General features: G+C 51.2%; 9 protein-coding genes across 9 annotated transcripts; 6 read left to right on the top strand and 3 right to left on the bottom strand.

Moving 5' to 3' along the window:
• Window positions 1–20: 20 nt before the first annotated feature.
• Window positions 21–1,935, top strand: CC77DRAFT_1044593 (alpha/beta-hydrolase). Its single transcript, XM_018527364.1, has 4 exons — window positions 21–1,215; window positions 1,261–1,348; window positions 1,398–1,469; window positions 1,521–1,935. The coding sequence occupies exons 1-4, from the start codon at window positions 347–349 to the stop codon at window positions 1,833–1,835; spliced, it is 1,344 nt and encodes a 447-aa protein (XP_018380169.1). The 5' UTR covers window positions 21–346; the 3' UTR covers window positions 1,836–1,935.
• A 330-nt stretch (window positions 1,936–2,265) lies between these two features.
• CC77DRAFT_556440 (hypothetical protein) lies at window positions 2,266–2,664 on the top strand. Its single transcript, XM_018532167.1, has one exon. It carries the CDS (start codon window positions 2,406–2,408, stop codon window positions 2,604–2,606), a length of 201 nt encoding a protein of 66 aa, XP_018380168.1. The 5' UTR covers window positions 2,266–2,405; the 3' UTR covers window positions 2,607–2,664.
• Window positions 2,665–3,676: 1,012 nt separating this feature from the next.
• Window positions 3,677–4,736, top strand: CC77DRAFT_556431 (hypothetical protein). Its single transcript, XM_018532166.1, has one exon. It carries the CDS (start codon window positions 3,759–3,761, stop codon window positions 4,611–4,613), a length of 855 nt encoding a protein of 284 aa, XP_018380167.1. The 5' UTR covers window positions 3,677–3,758; the 3' UTR covers window positions 4,614–4,736.
• Window positions 4,737–4,767: 31 nt separating this feature from the next.
• Window positions 4,768–6,377, bottom strand: CC77DRAFT_1025634 (hypothetical protein). Its single transcript, XM_018526102.1, has one exon. The coding sequence runs from the start codon at window positions 6,143–6,145 to the stop codon at window positions 4,964–4,966; it is 1,182 nt and encodes a 393-aa protein (XP_018380166.1). The 5' UTR covers window positions 6,146–6,377; the 3' UTR covers window positions 4,768–4,963.
• Window positions 6,378–7,395: 1,018 nt separating this feature from the next.
• On the top strand, window positions 7,396–8,937 carry CC77DRAFT_948217 (hypothetical protein; the record flags this gene model as incomplete). Its single annotated transcript, XM_018535187.1, has 3 exons — window positions 7,396–7,498; window positions 7,558–8,122; window positions 8,184–8,937. 3 exons carry the CDS (start codon window positions 7,396–7,398, stop codon window positions 8,935–8,937), a joined length of 1,422 nt encoding a protein of 473 aa, XP_018380165.1.
• Window positions 8,938–9,048: 111 nt separating this feature from the next.
• CC77DRAFT_1044591 (endoglucanase IV) lies at window positions 9,049–9,975 on the bottom strand (the record flags this gene model as incomplete). The annotated part of the gene is made up of 2 exons (XM_018527363.1): window positions 9,722–9,975; window positions 9,049–9,671 (listed from the first exon to the last, which is right to left on the bottom strand). The coding sequence occupies exons 1-2, from the start codon at window positions 9,894–9,896 to the stop codon at window positions 9,049–9,051; spliced, it is 798 nt and encodes a 265-aa protein (XP_018380164.1). The 5' UTR covers window positions 9,897–9,975.
• A 778-nt stretch (window positions 9,976–10,753) lies between these two features.
• CC77DRAFT_1054720 (hypothetical protein) lies at window positions 10,754–13,492 on the top strand. The gene is made up of 3 exons (XM_018527810.1): window positions 10,754–11,140; window positions 11,193–13,135; window positions 13,189–13,492. The coding sequence occupies exons 2-3, from the start codon at window positions 11,200–11,202 to the stop codon at window positions 13,410–13,412; spliced, it is 2,160 nt and encodes a 719-aa protein (XP_018380163.1). The 5' UTR covers window positions 10,754–11,140; window positions 11,193–11,199; the 3' UTR covers window positions 13,413–13,492.
• A 221-nt stretch (window positions 13,493–13,713) lies between these two features.
• CC77DRAFT_1025632 (hypothetical protein) lies at window positions 13,714–14,637 on the top strand. Its single transcript, XM_018526101.1, has 3 exons — window positions 13,714–13,986; window positions 14,051–14,195; window positions 14,287–14,637. Exons 1-3 carry the CDS (start codon window positions 13,897–13,899, stop codon window positions 14,535–14,537), a joined length of 486 nt encoding a protein of 161 aa, XP_018380162.1. The 5' UTR covers window positions 13,714–13,896; the 3' UTR covers window positions 14,538–14,637.
• A 1,768-nt stretch (window positions 14,638–16,405) lies between these two features.
• On the bottom strand, window positions 16,406–17,101 carry CC77DRAFT_1000900 (hypothetical protein; the record flags this gene model as incomplete). The annotated part of the gene is made up of 1 exon (XM_018523134.1): window positions 16,406–17,101. One exon carries the CDS (start codon window positions 17,099–17,101, stop codon window positions 16,490–16,492), a length of 612 nt encoding a protein of 203 aa, XP_018380161.1. The 3' UTR covers window positions 16,406–16,489.
• Window positions 17,102–17,440: the final 339 nt, after the last annotated feature.

Raw genomic sequence — 17,440 nt, 5'->3', positions numbered from 1 at the left:
TTGATCAACACTCCCCGCCTCTTCTCATGGCATGCATCTTCAACTAGTCCTCCCAAATCTGGACTGGGTCAACGTAAAGCTCACCGGAAATATGACGAGCGGAAGTCGAGACATGCGCCCACGTGTGCAGAACCCCGCACTACGTCTACCCCTCCTAGCACTATAGCTCCAGAGCTAGCTCTGGGCGATGCCGGGGTTTATGCGTCACTATATGTGTAGAGCATGCCGTCGGCATGCTTGCGCTCTATTTCCTGCCCTCCTCTGCCTCTCTTGAGCTAATTCATACAATTAAACATTCATCCGTCTTTGTCGCGTTGCAACGAGCTATTGCACACTCGAAACCGCCATGTCTGACTGGTCCGACCTTACCGCGGCTCTCAAAGGAAGTTTAGACAAGCTCTCCGAGCTCCTCCAATCTGACGATCAGCTGAAAGCCTTCACAACGTCAAACGCTATCGAGAAGGACGTCACCTTTGGTATCAAGTCAAGTGGTTCGGACAACACCCTCCTCATCACAGTGTCCAATGGCAGCGCAAAAGCCAGCACTGGCGCGTCGAAAGATGCTCTATTCACGCTTGTGGCTCTCCCCGAGCAATGGGAACAGCACTTCAAGGCAGTCCCGGCTATGCCGTACCAGAGCTACTGGGGAATGTTCGGCATGAACATCAAGCAGAAAGGCATTGAAGTGCTGGGCGATCAGACAGCCTTCGCGCAGTGGACCCATGTATGGAGGCGCGTCCTAGAGCTTACACACGACGCGCACTGTGGACCAATAAAGGAAGACGAGCAAGTCGAACCGGAGCGGGATTTCCTTACCGGAAAGTACACATACCTTGAAGCTCCAGTGTGGGGTAGATGCAAGGTCTTCTACGAGTACTCTGGTGAGGGAAAGCAGCCCATTGTCTTCTTACATACCGCTGGCAGCGACAGCCGGCAATATCACGGCGTTATGAACGATGCGAGAATGCGCAAGAAGTGCATCATGTACGCGTTTGACCTGCCTGGACATGGACGAAGTTTCCCATCGAAGAACTACGCACCAGGCGCGCATACGAATACTGAAGATAGCTACGTGGGGATGATCACAGCTTTCGTGAAAGCTCTTGGCCTCCGAAGACCCATCATTTGCGGCGCGAGTATGGCTGGCCAGGTTTGTTTGGCAGTTGCGATTCGACACAGGGAAGTTGGCGCCGCGGGAGTCATTCCTCTGCAAGGGTAAGTGAATGTTTAGCGTAAAGGGAGCCGTACTCATAAAGACAGGTCCGACTACCTCAATATGGAGCGACAATGGCACGACCGCTCTCCAGTAGTCAACCAGTCGCTTTTCAACCCAGAATGGATCTACGGGGTATATGCAAATGAGCCATATGCGATAGAACCACCGCTGACTTCAATAGATGATGGCACCAATTACACCTCGCGCAAATAAACAGCTCATATGGCACACGTACAGTGCCCAAGCCTACGGCGTAAGCGCAACCTCAGACCCATCTTTTCCAACCCCACTAATCCGTCCGCAGATCTTCCACGGCGACCTCGACTTCTACTTTGGCGGTTGGGACGGCCGATCGCGCGTCGCCAAGGTCGACACCCAGAGTTGCCCCGTATACATGTTGACTGGCGAGTACGATTGGTCCAATACACCAGAAATGGCACAGAAGACAGCAGACAAGATACCTGGGGCCATGCACAAGAGCATGCCGGATCTAGGTCATTTCCCAGCTACGGAAAATCCGGCCAAGTTTGTGCCGCATCTCATTGAAGCGATTGATCATATTCAGAAGGTCAGGAGCGATAATCTGAGTACGATGAGGTTGGGTGATGGTACGGATTAAGATGGTGCAGCTACGGGTAGCTGGGTTGTCGATTTCTTGAGAGATACGCTTGCTTCGAGATCATCAAACTAAGTATACGCGATCTATCCAAATATGTCATTCTTCTTGTTCTAGTCGCCAAGCTAGTGATAAGGATGCCGAGCCAATGTCAACAGTAGGCTGAGTTCTCCAGGCTTTTGCCGTGAACGTCTCTGCGCCTTCCACTTACATTTCACACGTGGACTTGCTAGACGCTGCTGCCTGCGTAGCAATGATCCGAGCTTTGTTTTCAGGCTCATCTCACCGTTGAGCCTACTTTCTCCCACCAGCACCTATCACTCTCGTCTTTACTTACCACCCTTCACTATCACGCATTTCTAATTCTGCAGCGTCATTACTTAGGTATTCTACGGCTCACCTGAGCTTGCGATCCGACTCACCGTTAGTCACTACAACCATAACCCCTGTCTAACGACATTGTTAAAACGCTCTTTCACCACCCACTAGAGCTACATTTCCACTCGCCGCCAGTTACCATATCCCATCGCTTGATTGGGTCTTACCTCCAATATAATTGTCCAGCACTCGCTAATGGATTCCTCGGCTCCTGGAGCTCCCCACGGCGGTAACCCCAACGGTGACACTCCGAGCAGCGGACCGATCGACTACAACACATACAAATATGTCAATTGCGATGGGTGTCACCAGAGGCTCAGCAACGAACACACACCAGTCGAGATGCCCTATTGTCGCCACGTTTTCGGCAAAGAATGTATACAAGCTCGCATCTAGGAGCCGGAGCGATATCCTGGTCACTGCTTCTTGTGCGACAGCATCCCGGGACTGACAAACCTTTTGCGAGATGACGATCCAGGTGTGGTTGCTAGAGAGAACCTACGAGATGGCAGCTATGCAGACCCGGATCCCAACCAAGTCGTGGAGTGGGGCCGTATCAATGCACGAGAGCGGGCAAATGAGTCAGAAAGACAAGCGCATTTCAAAAGAGAGACGGCAAGGGAGCAACCGCTGTTTAACAACGGTGTCCCACCTCCGATAACAAGTTTTGGCCAGGCACATAAAGATGGAAGATCTCGGCCAGCACCAGCGAACGCCCGTTTCGATGCCGTCAAATTCGGATCCCACGAGCGAGCGAATCGATTGGAGAGGGAAAACAGAATTACACAACGAGAGTCGGCCCAGCCCCATGGATCTAGCAGTAGTGCTCTACCGCCTGGTGGGCCAGGAAAGGGTGGAGCAACACCTCGCAAGTGTGCAAACTGCGGCGAGGTGGGCCACATCAAGACAAACACAAAGCAAGTCATCAAGATTTACTCTGTATTGAACGAATCCGCTAACACAATCCCCAATAGGCTCTGCCCGCTCCTCAACGGCCAAAGGAAGCAAAACGACACGTTCAGGGACGCAAATGCAAGTGCTGCTGTAGGGGATTCGGACAATATCAACAAAGAGTCCCGGCTCGCACCACCGAACGCTCCACCGTAGCTCGGCGAGAGTACAGAAAGTCGGGGTCAAAAAATTGCAGCTGCATGGCGAGCAGTTGAGGCACGCCGGTTGTTCAACAATGAGCCCAAAACCAAATCACCACCGCCAATCCATCCGCCCTTTCCTCCGCCAGCTGCCACCTTCATACCTGGTAAAGGCCACAATCAAACAGTCGAGGAGCTTCGCCAATCTGTCGGATTTCAGACATCGAAGGACAAATACGCCCCAAAAGGAAAGAAATGGTCATTTTCCGGAACACAATCATCTAATGTCGTAAATAGTCCTCTCCGACTAGAAGTTGCCCCATACAATAATCGAGTTACCCCATTCAGAGGACAAGCATTTCTACCGAACAGGTCACTTCCCTTCAGCTCCGACAACCATACTCAACCATCCACCTCTGGTAGCACGCCTCTTCGACCAGAAGCTGCCGCGTTCGAAATGCCGAGACCCTTTCCACGGAAGCATTCGTCATTGGTAGATTATGCAACATGGCCCATGTATACCGACTGGGCCGCAGTGCACAAAAGCTTCCGAGCTGATGACATTGTCGTCCCTGGATCCCAATTGCATCGAAACCCATACAGTGGGGCCTTGTTCAACAACTCCGGCCAAGAGGTAGTACCTCCTCCCAACAAGCACCTCCTTCCCAACAAGCACCCCCTAAACACCTTGATGACAAACAATCCCGAGACGTTTCACCGCGGCCAACTGGTAAAAAGCCGCCAGGTTTTCCCGCCTCCTTATAATCTACCACGAGGTGAGGTTCCTTCAGCAATCCCCGAAGGCGAAAAAGGAATAGAATTGCTACAGCGGGCGTATGCCGGACTAGCGGTCACGCAGCGTAATCTACAGTCACGTCATGCACAAGGACTTCCTCCTATTCAAATAGGTCCATATCCTCCAGCGGACCCTCCTCCATACGCAGCCGATCTATCAAACATGAATCCTGCATCATCGGAGTCGATGGTTCCGATGACGGCGGTGGTAGAGGAGCAGGCGAGGAGGCATTACTCTTCGAACCCGAACCAGGGCAGCGGAAAAGAAGGAAATTTAATTCCGCGGACTGGGATTAGAAATGGGAATGTTGGGGGAGATGCAAGTGGCATGTTCATTTCGCGAACGGATGTGATAGGTCGAGATCTGCGACGAAAGCAACCATGGGCAGCGTGTAGGGAAGCGAATCATGATGGGGGCAAGGAAGAGGTTCTGCATGGTGGTAGAGGAGCAGGCCAGAGAAGAAATAGGAGATTTGGTTGGATGTTCGGTGACGCAGAAAGCCATGGGACGAATTAAGCGGAGCACTGATCAGTGGGTTTGAGAGGGGTCGAGTTCTGGTCAGAGGAAGGCGAGGAGGGATTACGATCGTTTCTTACATGAGCAGAAGAGAGTGGATCAATAATGTACTGTTGAGATACATAGATGCACATGTGGTATGCGAATTGCACCCAGGCATCGTGTTATCTTATTCAAAGGGGTATCACAATCATATTATCCGAACCTTGCCAAGCTAATCGAAAGACTACCCTAGTGCCAATACCAATACCAATACCAATAGCCGTACTCCAATACCATATATTACAAGCGCGAGATGAACTTCTCCCGTCCGCCCCACTCTCTACCCCCAGATGCGTAGTCGACTGCACTCAATGAATCTTATCAATCCTCTTCTTAGCAATCTTAATCTTGCCATCCACCCTCTCGACATCCTCCTCAAACAACCCAAGCATGGCATTCTGCTCGACAATCTCCCTGTTAATCGTGACACCCATCTCCTTCATCCTCCTCACCACAGTCGCTATATCAACCAGATCCTCGTCCTGCGCAGCAATAATCTGCTGCTGCAACTGCAAAACACCTTCATTATCCAATTCGCGCGTTTTATCCGTTTCCTGCGCCGGTGCGCCGCCCAGCACTCTGCGACTGGACGACGACGGTTTGGCAGACGCCGCGCCTTTAAACAGACCCGCTTTCTGGCTCTCCGTGACAGCAGCCGAAGACGTCGACGGCGCATTGTGCGAGGCGGCACCAGAACCCGATATCGCAGCCTTGACAGCCATGCTGTTGAGCACCGAATCTAGACCATCGCGTTCTTTGCGTAGACCACTGATCATGTCCTTTCTGCGGCGTATCTCGCCGTCGCCTAGTTTCTCGCCGGACCAGTCGTCCGAACCGCCTTTTGTGTTCGCGCCACCTAGCCGGCTCAAGCCTTCGTCCAGCGCCGAGATGAGCGTAGAAGCTCTGACGAGGCTCTTCTTGGCATTAGCCGCTGCCTCGTGCTGCGCAGTTGCTGCGGTCGCTTGTTCGCGTTTCGTCAACCATCTCCGTGCGTCTTGGAGGTTAGATTTGAGTTCAGCGTGTTTATCCAGCCAGTCCGACGAATCCCTCACCCTGTCTTTTCCAAACTGTGAACCGGGGAAGCCAGTAGTTTTCTTCCCGTTGCTGCCGTTTTGTTCGCCGCCAAGGTCGAGGAAGGACTTGTAGGCTTTGCAAATGCGCCAGCGTCCGTCTTCGCTGCTCTCGATGGCCCGTAGATAGGCCTCCAGGCCTGCTCGTCGCTTCTCGATGGCTTCGGGTGAGCTTGCCGTGTTGCCTATGCCTAGGAAGCCGCCGAGCCAGGATTTTGGTGGGAGGGGGGCGGGCGGCGCGCACCCGGCTTCTGATCGCAAGGCCGAGTCGAGAGAGGAGAAGTCGGAGTAGCGCTTCTGAACGCTGGTTGTGGCGCGGGGGAAGGGGTGTTCGATCTTGATGGTATACGATGTGTAGGCCTTTCCGTTCTCAGGTGTCTGGTTCTGTGCTGTCGGTATCGAGATCTTTAAAGGCGCCATGATTGCGATGTATGTGGTGGATGTTATGCAGGGTAAGAGTGGTGTTGTCGCTGATGTCGGCGGCAGGCGGCCGTCTTGTGTTTGGCCGGTGCCTCGCGCGGTCGCGTGCACTTTATTCGCGACGGTAGCGTTGTTTTGGCAGTCCAGGCTAGGTGTCTGCGCGTGATATGCGTGTATTCCGGTTATTGAAGGTTTATTGTCAAAGACGCGCTGAGCGCAAAAAGAAAAGACGTCTTGCGCGAGATCCAGGGTCCTGGCTTGATTGACGTCGTTGGACGCAGCCGCGGCACGCTAGCGCCACGTGCGTCACCTAGGCGATTGAGGTTTGCCTTGGGGAACTCAACACCATGACTCCTATCACCAACACCTTGTTCGACATCAGACGGCCACGTCTGACCCTAGGATCATGCATCACTCATATCATTCTTTTGATAAATAGCAGATGGGCTACTCTCGAACTTTCGCGACAGCAAGTACCTATGCAGTCAGGTAATTCAGAACAAGAAGTACCACAATCACGGTGATATCCTATACACCTTGGAATTAAAATCTTAAGAATGATCCGACTGAGAAGCAAGGGCTCTCACACCTTATCGTTCCGAGATCTCTTTGCCATCACAGCGCTCTTTTCGACTTTCGCAGTAGTCTCTTCTTCAGCAATTCTCTCGCGATGCAGCGATACCGCACTTTCGCATCTTCTTGTCGTTCCCTTTCCCTTCCTCTTCTTGTAAGTCGTAACCCGCATACTCTGCTCAGGATAGCGCCCAATTTCTTGCCATGACAAGGTTTTGTGTAGGACCTCAACACCGTGCACTGCGTTGTCGGACATTTGTATAGCGTCCCGACGGCGTGCTACCTTGCTAATAGGAGCTCAAATTACCAAACATCTCTCGCGGTCGCAGTTGATCTGCCCGTGACTATTTTCTTGACTAATACCGTTAATCAAAGGTTCGCGGCGAGAGACTTTGGCGTGTCGCCATTGGCCGAGCGCACATTTCGGGGAGGAGTGCAAAGTAGTGAAGTTCTCGGCTCATTGTGATCACTTTCCTCTCTCACCTCTCTGTCCTCAACCACTGTGGCTATCCTTTGCTAAGTAATATTACATTACTAAGATTTTTCTCACCTTCCCTTTGTTGTTAGCAACGGTCACTGCAACAAGTCTACCCGACTATATAACAAGAGTTGCTCTGTCAACCTCTAGTCCGCATCACTTCTAACCCAACATCACACTCTGCTTACTTACAACAAACATGCGGCTACTTGACTTACCACCAGAGATCTTCCAGCGTATTACGCACATCTTAGTCAAGAAACACGGCATTGCTGAAGCTTGGAAGGTTCGAGGAACAAGCAGTAAGAATCACGTCACAATCCATCTATCATGAACATCGCACTGATTTACTGGATATCAGAAGCTTTTCAAACCTACATCACCTACGAAGTCCTTGCTACCCCGTCTCTCTATGCATACAACAAGACACGTGCCGGACGCGAGATCCTTCAGCACAAACTCGCCGACTTCCTCTACACGCGTAGCACAAAGCTGAACGGCTTTGTGCGCACCCATGTCCCTGAGTTCATACGCGATGTCATCTTGATAAAGGAGTCTTGGATTACTGGCGATGAGGCAGTCTCCAAACTACGGAGGCTTCTATGCGAACTCTTTGCCTGCAATTGCGACGGCGCGCTGACGTTCGTTTTAACCCAAACAAACAAGCTAAACCACCACCAGATAGAGGCACTATCAGTGAGCAGCACAGTCAACTTGGTTGCTATGGCTGCTGATCTAGGCGATCTTTGTCTCTTGAGAACCGAGGCTGCGAAGGATAGAGACTCACTGTGGCAGGAGTCGCCAGCCTTTGGATATCCGCTGGATGTCGCCGTTTATGCAGGGCACTTTGGTGTTGCTAAAGCGATCGCGCAACAAGCCGTCACCAACCAGAACGAGGACGTCGTCGATCTCCATCACCGTTACGGGTAAGTTTCCCACTGCAAGATGCAAACAAGACATATGCTGACTTTGCGCTTCCGGATCTAGTTCTCGACCTGAGCATATCTCATTTCGTCAAGCGATCTGCACCTGCATCGAGCTGCAACATTGCGGTATCATTGATTACTTACTTCATAAATACGTGGAAGCCTTTGGTTTCCCGACAGAGGCTTGCACGGCAGAATGGCTTGATAGAGCTGTTACATGTGGCCACAAAGACATGCTTCGTCTCCTGCTTTGTCGCCCGACGCAAGCAGGTATATCCACGTTTTATAAGGCATTCGAAACAGCCTGTCGCCTTTCGAAAGTCTCCCTTCTCCACATCTTCTTCCCTTATTCCCTGGGTGGTCCAGGGTGTTTAGCAATCAACCAAGTCTACCCATCGAGCATCAAAGGCTACCCATCTACCTACCCCCTCATCACCGCGATAAGGCTTGCAGAGGGACGCCGCATGACAACCATCATCAAAAAGCTCCTGGAACTTGGCGCGGATCCGAATGGACCGAAGTATCGAGCTGTTTTGAGACGACCGCTTTATTTGGCAACAACTGGTGAGTGTGTTTCGGGTATTCTGTCGTTACTAGACGCAGGTGCCAATCCGTACTTGATCAATGATGCCCGATGGATAAAGGTGCAGCGGAAGAGGTATGGTAAGCAGACATCGAAAGGGAAGGCGTTGAGAATAGCGCTAAAGCGTTATGCGAAGCCAAAGCTTGCGAAGGGGGTGGAAGGATTTCTTGCTGAGGTGGCTGTGAAGGACGTGAACTTGAAGCCGGCGTTCTTTGGTTGCACGCAGTCATAGGTTGACACTGGAATCTCACACTGTCAGTATCAGGGTCTATGTAGTTGATCAGTATCAAGATTAGATATCACAGCATTGGATCCGGATGTGACTTAGTCTCCCAGGAAGACCTTATTGATTGGCCTGTTTAAGCGGTGTCGCATACGCCCATACCTTCGGTCCAGGAATCTTATATCCCTCAATCTTCCTATGTACATCCACTAGTATACCCTCATCGCTACTCCCATATAACTCTTCCCCCTTCACACCCCCATCCAACCTCCTCCCCTCCCCACCCGTCCCTCGCGCCACCCGGAGATTCACGCACTGCGGATATGCTTGTGCTCCGTCCACCTTTTCCGCAACGTGCAACGCGATAATCTCATGTCTTAGCACATAACTTCCCTCCTCCAGCACCTCTGGTATCCTGACCACCCATGAAAAACCATTCGCGATGAGTACATTCGCCGCCCATGTTCCACCTAGATCTATCACGTTCCAACCTGTACTGTTCAGCCATCCCAGCTCATCAATTTTCACCCACTCCAAGTCGTCTTTCTTTGCGTCCGCACAGCTGCCCTCGCATTGTGCTAGATATGTCATCACAGGCCCGACGTGTGAAGTTGGCCATTCATTCCATTGTAGCTTTAGTTCCTCGCCGGCTGTTATAGGAATTTGGAGAGCGCCGGGGACGGCGTTGTAGTGGCAGGAAATATTTGTGGTGTTGAATTGAGAGGGTGGGATGTATATGTTGCCTAGACAGCGTCAAATGTGTTGAACCGTCACGATGAAGCAACTATCTTGCCTAAGTTCGATGCTGACCATGCAGCAAGAGGCTGTGGCGGTATCAGGTCATCCGAAGATGCGGGATCCCAACCATTGTAGGTGTCACCGGTAGTAGTTGTTATACGCGTTACTCGGCCATGTGCATACGCGGTAGTAATCAAGAAAGACGATAGAATCTTCTTCGAAAGTCGCATTTTCAGTTAAGCCTTGGGTAGCTGAGTCGGACTAAGGAGGGCGATGCGAACGGGTACGGCTTAAGTGAATCGCGCCGAACTCTCAAAAAGGGCACCGAGCAGGATACAAGCATCTCTTGATGACCGTGAACCAGGGTATCGGGCCCGGCAAAGGTCTTCGTAATGATTGTTTACCCATACACATTCTGTAATTACCCCAGATTTGGCGATGTTGTACCTCATATCAGGATCGACCGCTGATTGGCTGACCTCTTCCGTTACTTAACAGGACTTACTCTAGACCTTGCGCGTCTAGTCAGGAGACGATGGCAGTGAGGTTCCACTTGGAAACAGGAAGACTCTGTATATTACGCCATTGGTTCAGCGCTACCTGAACAGCCTCGGTTGCTGTACCCCCAGACTATGACGAGATTGCAAGAGCGAGCCACGAGTGGCAACCAAACAGGTACTTGATTTCCTCTCGCCGCCTTCTGGCCTATGATGAACCTCTAGTAAGAGACTTGCAGCCCGTTGTAGCCATGCTTGACAAACTGGCACTGGAGCTGGCAAGCTCCATCGGAAGTGCGCCGGGAATGTTGTGGTGCTTCTAACGACAACGCAGTTTGAATTCATATACTGTTATCAGAAGGTTGAGTTGTTTGCAGAAGCAAATGAACATTCAATGCGCTGCTCATGCAGGGTCGTTGTCTGTTCCTGTGGAAGCTGTAAAAGCCGCAGGTGTCCTATGAAGTTCGCGGGTCATGACGCACGATGCGGCGTGGTGGACCCGGGGTAGATCTCGACCCGATCCGTCTAAGCGCTCGGCAAGTTAGATCACCGGGTCAAAGGCTAACGAACCAACCCTTTTCTACCCCACAAACAAGACACCGGAGTAGCCATCGTGATCATGAAGTCTCTCCACAAGGCAGCTAGGGCGAGCTTCACATCTCAGACGACTTGGGCTACTAACGGCCCGCGCGATGACGTCCAACTCTTTTGTGTCGTGTGACAGCATTTCACGTGCGGGTCATGAACAGGGCGGTATGGGGTCGAAAAGTATATAAGTGAAGCATGGACCAGGAAAGAAGAAAAGTATTGACTCTATTGTTTGTGCGCACGGCCCGGAATATGTGAAATAGCGGTAATAGAAGACCCTGCTTGGTATTTCAATCACCGAGATTGTATTTGTGAAGCACTTGACGTTCGCCGTACCTATCACCACTTACCACAACCTGGAATTACTGGAGGATCTTTTAACGACAAAAGTAAGTTCCTGACCCTCAGTATGCGGTACCTAACAGTTAATGTATCAATCAGAATTGCCATGGTCGCATTGACGGTACTGGGTTCAGCCGCCCTGATAGCTGGCGTCCTAGCCTACCCTCAAGGGTCACCAAACTCTCCTCCACCTGCCACTGACCTATCCTCACCATGCGCGGAAGCAGCTACGAGGCTGTCTCTTCAAGACGGTCCCCAGGACAACCACTTCTATTCTGACTGTCATACTAGCGCCCACGTTATCGTCACCAGTCCTCAGCCCAACAGCGATCTCAACGTTGTCAAGCCTCGCCTGCTTGTTGCATGGCCCGCTGGCAATAGTGGCGCTATGGCGCTCTTTGCCCCTGAGAGCGGCCAGGGCAGTTTGACCATGAGGCTAGAAGATTCCGAGAACGGACAGTCAGTGAAGCCATTGACCGCGTCGGACCGCGTGGGTGTTTCAGGGTCCATCAACTTCGATACGTCTGCTAGACTGACCGTACCTATTCTGGGCAGTATACGAAGCATCCGCGACTTCACAGAGGGAGGTGGGGTCAGTCAAGACTTCCAGAACAGCTTCGGATTCGCGATCAACGGAGATGGCAGCGCATCGATCAACCGCACTTGGTTTGACGGCGTAACAACTACCACGCTGAAATTCTCGCCTTTGAATGGTGCCCAAGCTATCACGCTCAACCGCGAAGCAGCATGGACTTTGACTTTCGGCGCGGGGAGCTATAGCTTCGAAGCTTCTTACAACTACCCACAGCTGGAGCAGCTTAGCCCACAGGAAGTCCTAAATGATGCGTCTTCGGGATTGATCGCGCAAAACCCGGATCAAACCACCTCATTGTCATTTCTGTCATACACAGATAAACTTCTAGCTGGCACCTGGCGCTTCCTCACCTACTTTGGCCGCGACAGTATGCTGTCACTGCTCCTGATGCAATCTATTCTCAGCGAAGCCGCTATTGAAGCTGTCATCGGAGCTGTCATCGAGCGAATCAACCGCAATGATGGCACAGTGTGTCACGAAGAGGTTATTGGTGACTACTCGACTTGGCTGAACAAAAAGAAGGGAGTTGATTCTAGTGCGCCCAGCTGTGACTACAAGATGATCGACAGCGATTTCATGCTCCCCGTCGCTATGAAGAGCTACTTTGTAGATACAGACGCTGGCAAGCAACGTTCCGATGCTTTCTTCCGCAAGACTGCAACGTTTCTCGCCGAGAACGACGGGCTGCCTTACTCTCAGCTGGCCCAAACTACCGCCGAAAAGATCATGCGGATCGCTGAACCGTTTGCGCAAAGTCCTGTAAAAGATAATCTCATCAAACTTAACCAGGGCGAATCTGTTGGTGAATGGCGCGACTCCAATAACGGCCTAGGAGGGGGCCGCATACCGTACGACGTTAACACGGCGCTTGTACCAGCAGGTCTTCGGGCTATCGCTAGCCTGAGTGGTGCAGGTTTCTTCCCAGACCACCCAGACTGGTCTCAAAAGGCTGATCAGTACGCCCAGATCTGGGAAGACGAGACGCTACAATTCTTCCAGGTCACCGTACCGCAAGCCACTGCCAAATCTCTTGTGCAAAATTATGTCTCCGCCGCAAACCTTGGTGTACCAAGCAACGCCGATAGTATTGCTGGCGATGTCACTTACTATGGTCTCGCCCTAGATGGCAATGTTGGTTCACCAGTCGTGCCTGTCATGAACACCGACGATTGCTTCCGTCACTTCTTCCTGGACACCACGAACCAAACCCAGCTGACGTCATATATCGACCAGACTGCTTCTCACATTCTTCAACCATTCCCGGTAGGCTTATCGAGCAACGTTGGCTTGTTCGTTGCCAACCCAGCCTACGCCGGAGACGCAGGCTTTGCTGCAGGCTTCTCAAAGACAGATTACCACGGGACTGTGGTTTGGAGCTGGCAACTCGCAATGATGGGTGCTGGACTGGCACGACAACTGGGTCGATGCGCGAGGGACGACGCTCCTGGTAAGCTACTAATGTTTTCCTGCATCATAAACTCTGCTGACGCCCTCTTTTAGAATTCTGCACAAACTCCGAGGTTCATGATAAGGTTGTTCGTGCTTACAACAGCCTGTGGGATACCATTGATGCCAACCGCGATCAGCTCAGCCATGAAGTCTGGAGCTGGCAGTACAATAACGGATTCCAGGTGGCGCAGCTTGGCTCATTGACTTCGACCGAGAGCAACATTCGACAGCTTTGGAGTTTGACCTTCCTTGCGGTCAAGAGGGAGAGTTTCTAGGCCTTTTCTAGATGGCCTGTTTGTGAGCGGGCTAAGGATCGGCTTGGATACGAAGAGGCGAGGCTACATATCATGTGATGGGATGGTGTAGGCTACGACGTGATGACTTACGATTGATGATTACAGAATTACATAACAAATATTCTTGATCCTAGACGAAAAGCTTGCAAAGGTCGCACTAATCTCGGCATTCGGCATTACCAACGTCCGACATTCACTGTCTTGAACATCAAGGGATGCTAAACAGATTTACGCCATGACCAAAGCCTCGTTCTCCTACAGCCAATTGTGAGAGCTGGATTTCGTTTTCAGTCGGTGTCTCGGTACTTGTAAAGGGCGCCTGGAAGAGGAAAGCGTAGCAGCTTTTATGGTAATTTATTTCCATATCTGATATGTCCATGAAGGTATAAAACGGACCAGCGTACCGCACATGCATGAAAAACGCTCTTGATCTCTATACGTGCGAAGAGAAAAACTGGCACAAATGACCACTTCAACTCTCTTCAACTCTTTCGAGGACGAGCGTTCTTTCCGCGAACTTTCCTTCAGATGGTCGATCGCGTGGGACAAAAAGGTATTTACACTAACTTGAGATGCGCAAGAACCGCTTCGTAGCAATGTACTGATAGTGATACTAGGATCTACCGACTTTCCTCACAATAACAGCACCGGAGATAGTTGCAGACTACTCCGATTTTCCTGCTGTGGGGACAGTTCGAAAGTGCCCTCCCAAGCAATTCTTCGAGAGCGCTTTCAGGACAGAAGGCTTAGGGCATCCAGACCGTACGTTTCACCCACCATCACGACCCCCCTTATTTCTTTCTTCTCTTCATCTGCAATATATCTTGCATATTCTCAATAACACCATTCCAAGTCAAAACCCAGCACCTCCTTGGTGGTAGCATGTTCACTCGCACGAGCACCTCAGAAGCCAAAGGAATCTGGCAAGTTCGCGCATGGCACGTGAGAGAGTTTTCCGATGGACATGTTGGCGAGTGGGATAACAGCTCGTTTCTGGAGTTCACGTACGTCAAGATAGAGAGTGGGGAGTGGAAGGTTAAAGGATGGAGACCGCATGGAGGGCTCGCCATGATCGGCAATCACGACGATGTATTCGGGAAGTAGGTTGAAATTTATGGGAAGGGGAAGTATGATGACAGGATGTGATGTTAAAAGATGGTGTACATACATACTCAACCTGAACCAGAGCGGTGAACAGCCTTGCCAAGTATGACCCTCGGGCCACAGATCACTGACAACTACCATATTCATATCAACGCCGTCGATGACAAGGTCGCCTCATATGAACAGGAAGGGTCATCGCAGCCGCGATTTCTACGAGATCACCATCCACAAATGTTCTACTGTAGATTTTCCTGAAAGAACTTCGTGAGCGTCGCAACCGGAATGAGCTCTGCGCGATCGTAAAGATCAACATGTCCAGCATTCGGTACCCAGACCATCTCCTTCGGCTCACTCGCCCTCGCAAAAGCAATCTCGCTAAACTCTTTCGAATGCGCCTGATCACCCGCAACAAACATCATCGGACGAGGCGAGATGGACTCGATATCCTCAAACGGGTAGAAGTTGATGAACTTGACATTGCTCGACGTCGTTGGATCGGTAGTGATGTTCCGTGAAATACCCTCGGGCGTGTACTCCCCGCGAGGAGTGCGGTAAAAGTCATAGAATTCAAGCCCGACTGGAGTTGAATTTGTCGTGTGTGGTGCGCCATCGGTGTGGGCGATAGAGCTGCCATCTACTTCGGCCCAGCGCTGTGCGTTTGCTGCGGCGATGAAGTCCTGGCGTTGTGTGAGGTTTCGGGAGTTCCCTAAGCCAGTGCGATGGAGCATGCCATGGTTGCTAAACGTGGGTGTATGTAGTTAGTGCATGTCTCAAACGCAGCTTGGATAGAGATGCCTTACTACATGCTGACTGTTGCAACAGCTTTGATTCGGGAATCAATCTTGGCAGCACTGATGACGAATGCGCCGCTGCCACAAACACCAACAATGCCAATCTTCTCTCGATCGACAAATTCTTGCGTGCCGAGTAAATCTACCGCGGAGCTGTACGCCTCTGCATAGAGGTCGGGCAGAACGGCATTGCGCGGTGTGCCTACACTGATGCCCCAGAACGGAAGATCGAGGGACACGGTGACGAAGCCCTGCTCTGCTAGCTTTTGAGCGTAGAGGTTTGCGCTCTGCTCCTTTGTTGCACCGAAAGGGTGGCCAACAATGATGGCTGGTGCGTCGGTACGGTTGAGATCGTGTGGAACGAAGATGTTGCCAGCGACGTCGGAGTGGTAAAGTGTTGGGAAACTGATGGGGGTTAAGGTGACGTTGTTGCTGCGATAGAAGTTGTCTGCTCCGAACGAGAGATTCTGTGCCATGGTCGACATCGTTATCATGCTTGTTGCGATAATAGAAGAGAATGTAGCCCTCATTCTGCGGTAGCACTGCTGGGATAGTAATGCAATGGTGGAAAAGGTAGATGAAATTTGCGACCTGTTATTGCGTAGACGACGGTCGTCTTTATATCCTTCGATGGGTAACTAGTGCGATTTGGCAGGTCCACATACTACCTTACAGGTTACATACATATCTCGGTCATTCCGACGGACTCGATACCTGGAAGGCATGTAATCTTCCAAGATATCGCACTGTCCCTGTCATGATGGGTCAAAACGTTGACACAACCTCACCGAATGGCGCCGAACAACTCGCAAGGTCGTATTATCCATGCCCTTAATCAAGCATATACATGTGAGGCTGAAAAGCATTACGAATGCCTTGAGCAAAGATCGTAGAACTGCTTGACGTCGTTGATGCCAAGACAGTGCAAACTGCTGACAGAGGCTAAGACCGATTAGGAAAGCACTTACATGAAGGCATTGTCTCGACACTGACTCTTGATGATTGCTCATCCAAAACATATTCATCGTAATAATCTGCAACTCCAGCATATTCCCGGCTCCTTGTCAATATGCCCTTGCACACCGTCTGTTCATGGTCGCCATGCGGAAGGACGTCGATTGATGTTCACTCCAGCAGTAGCAGTAATGCAAGACCGCTACATCATCGACGGCTCTCAGTTGCATTTGACGAGAATGAGATGGGTCTCTCACCTCTCCTTCTTCGCCAGTTGTTTGTAGACTCCAACAACGTCGTACATCCGTCCAGTAGATGACTCCATTTCCTCAGAAACTCATTATTGACTTCCCACTTCCAAATATCCCAAGGTTCGCCCCATACCAGAAGCGACGGACTCTCAGCACGACCAGGAGCGCACTTTGTCTCCAGAAGATCGAACCACAACTCATCTTCATCAAAGTGCGGGTCTTGTAAAGCTGCCCGGAGGATGTTATCTCGGAGTTGAGGTAAAGGGAACAAATCCACCCATGGGTGGTGCGAAGTGGTCAGTTGTAGCACCGTGGGAAACAGGACACGAGGGCACGCGAGCTCGAGCGGTCTATGCTGGGTCAAAGGAGATACAGAGTCGCAAAGCAGCCATGACTTTGAAAGACCAAGAACCGAAGCATTGCCGGCTAGAGCATTTAGAATGTTCAGGTGGATCATAGTAGGTAGATGAGATAAGAGGGGCGCATTTTGCAGATATCGGATATATGCTGCATCTGCGAATTGACGGATGACTTGTTCCAGTTCTGGAGTGATCAATGTGTCGGTCATTCCCGACGCTTTTAATTCCAAGTACGAGGCAAGTAGTTCCTTTGGAGGCGCGCGGCTTCTCTGGGATATCAAGGCAAGAGTCGAGTTCGACGCCTCGAATTTTCTTCTACCTTGCAGTTGTTACTCTCAGCGTTCGGATGCATGTATATGAGGCACTTACGACGAGCTCTTTGATTGAGTCGATTCTGAAGCTTGCGTCTTTCTGAGCTTGGTTTTCCGCTCCAGTCTTCCTCTTTGCTGATCGCATCAGGTATACGCGATGTCGGTACGATCGTCATGTTGGATGCATCTGAATGAGGGTTCTGCAGCGCCATATTGAAACTAGTGCGTATCGCACTC

The sequence above is a fragment of the Alternaria alternata genome (genome assembly GCF_001642055.1).
Source record: "Alternaria alternata strain SRC1lrK2f unplaced genomic scaffold CC77scaffold_30, whole genome shotgun sequence".
NCBI classification, from domain to species: Eukaryota; Fungi; Ascomycota; class Dothideomycetes; order Pleosporales; family Pleosporaceae; genus Alternaria; species Alternaria alternata.
The sequence above is the reverse complement of the archived record's forward strand: the minus strand, read 5'-3'. Positions and strand labels throughout refer to the sequence as shown.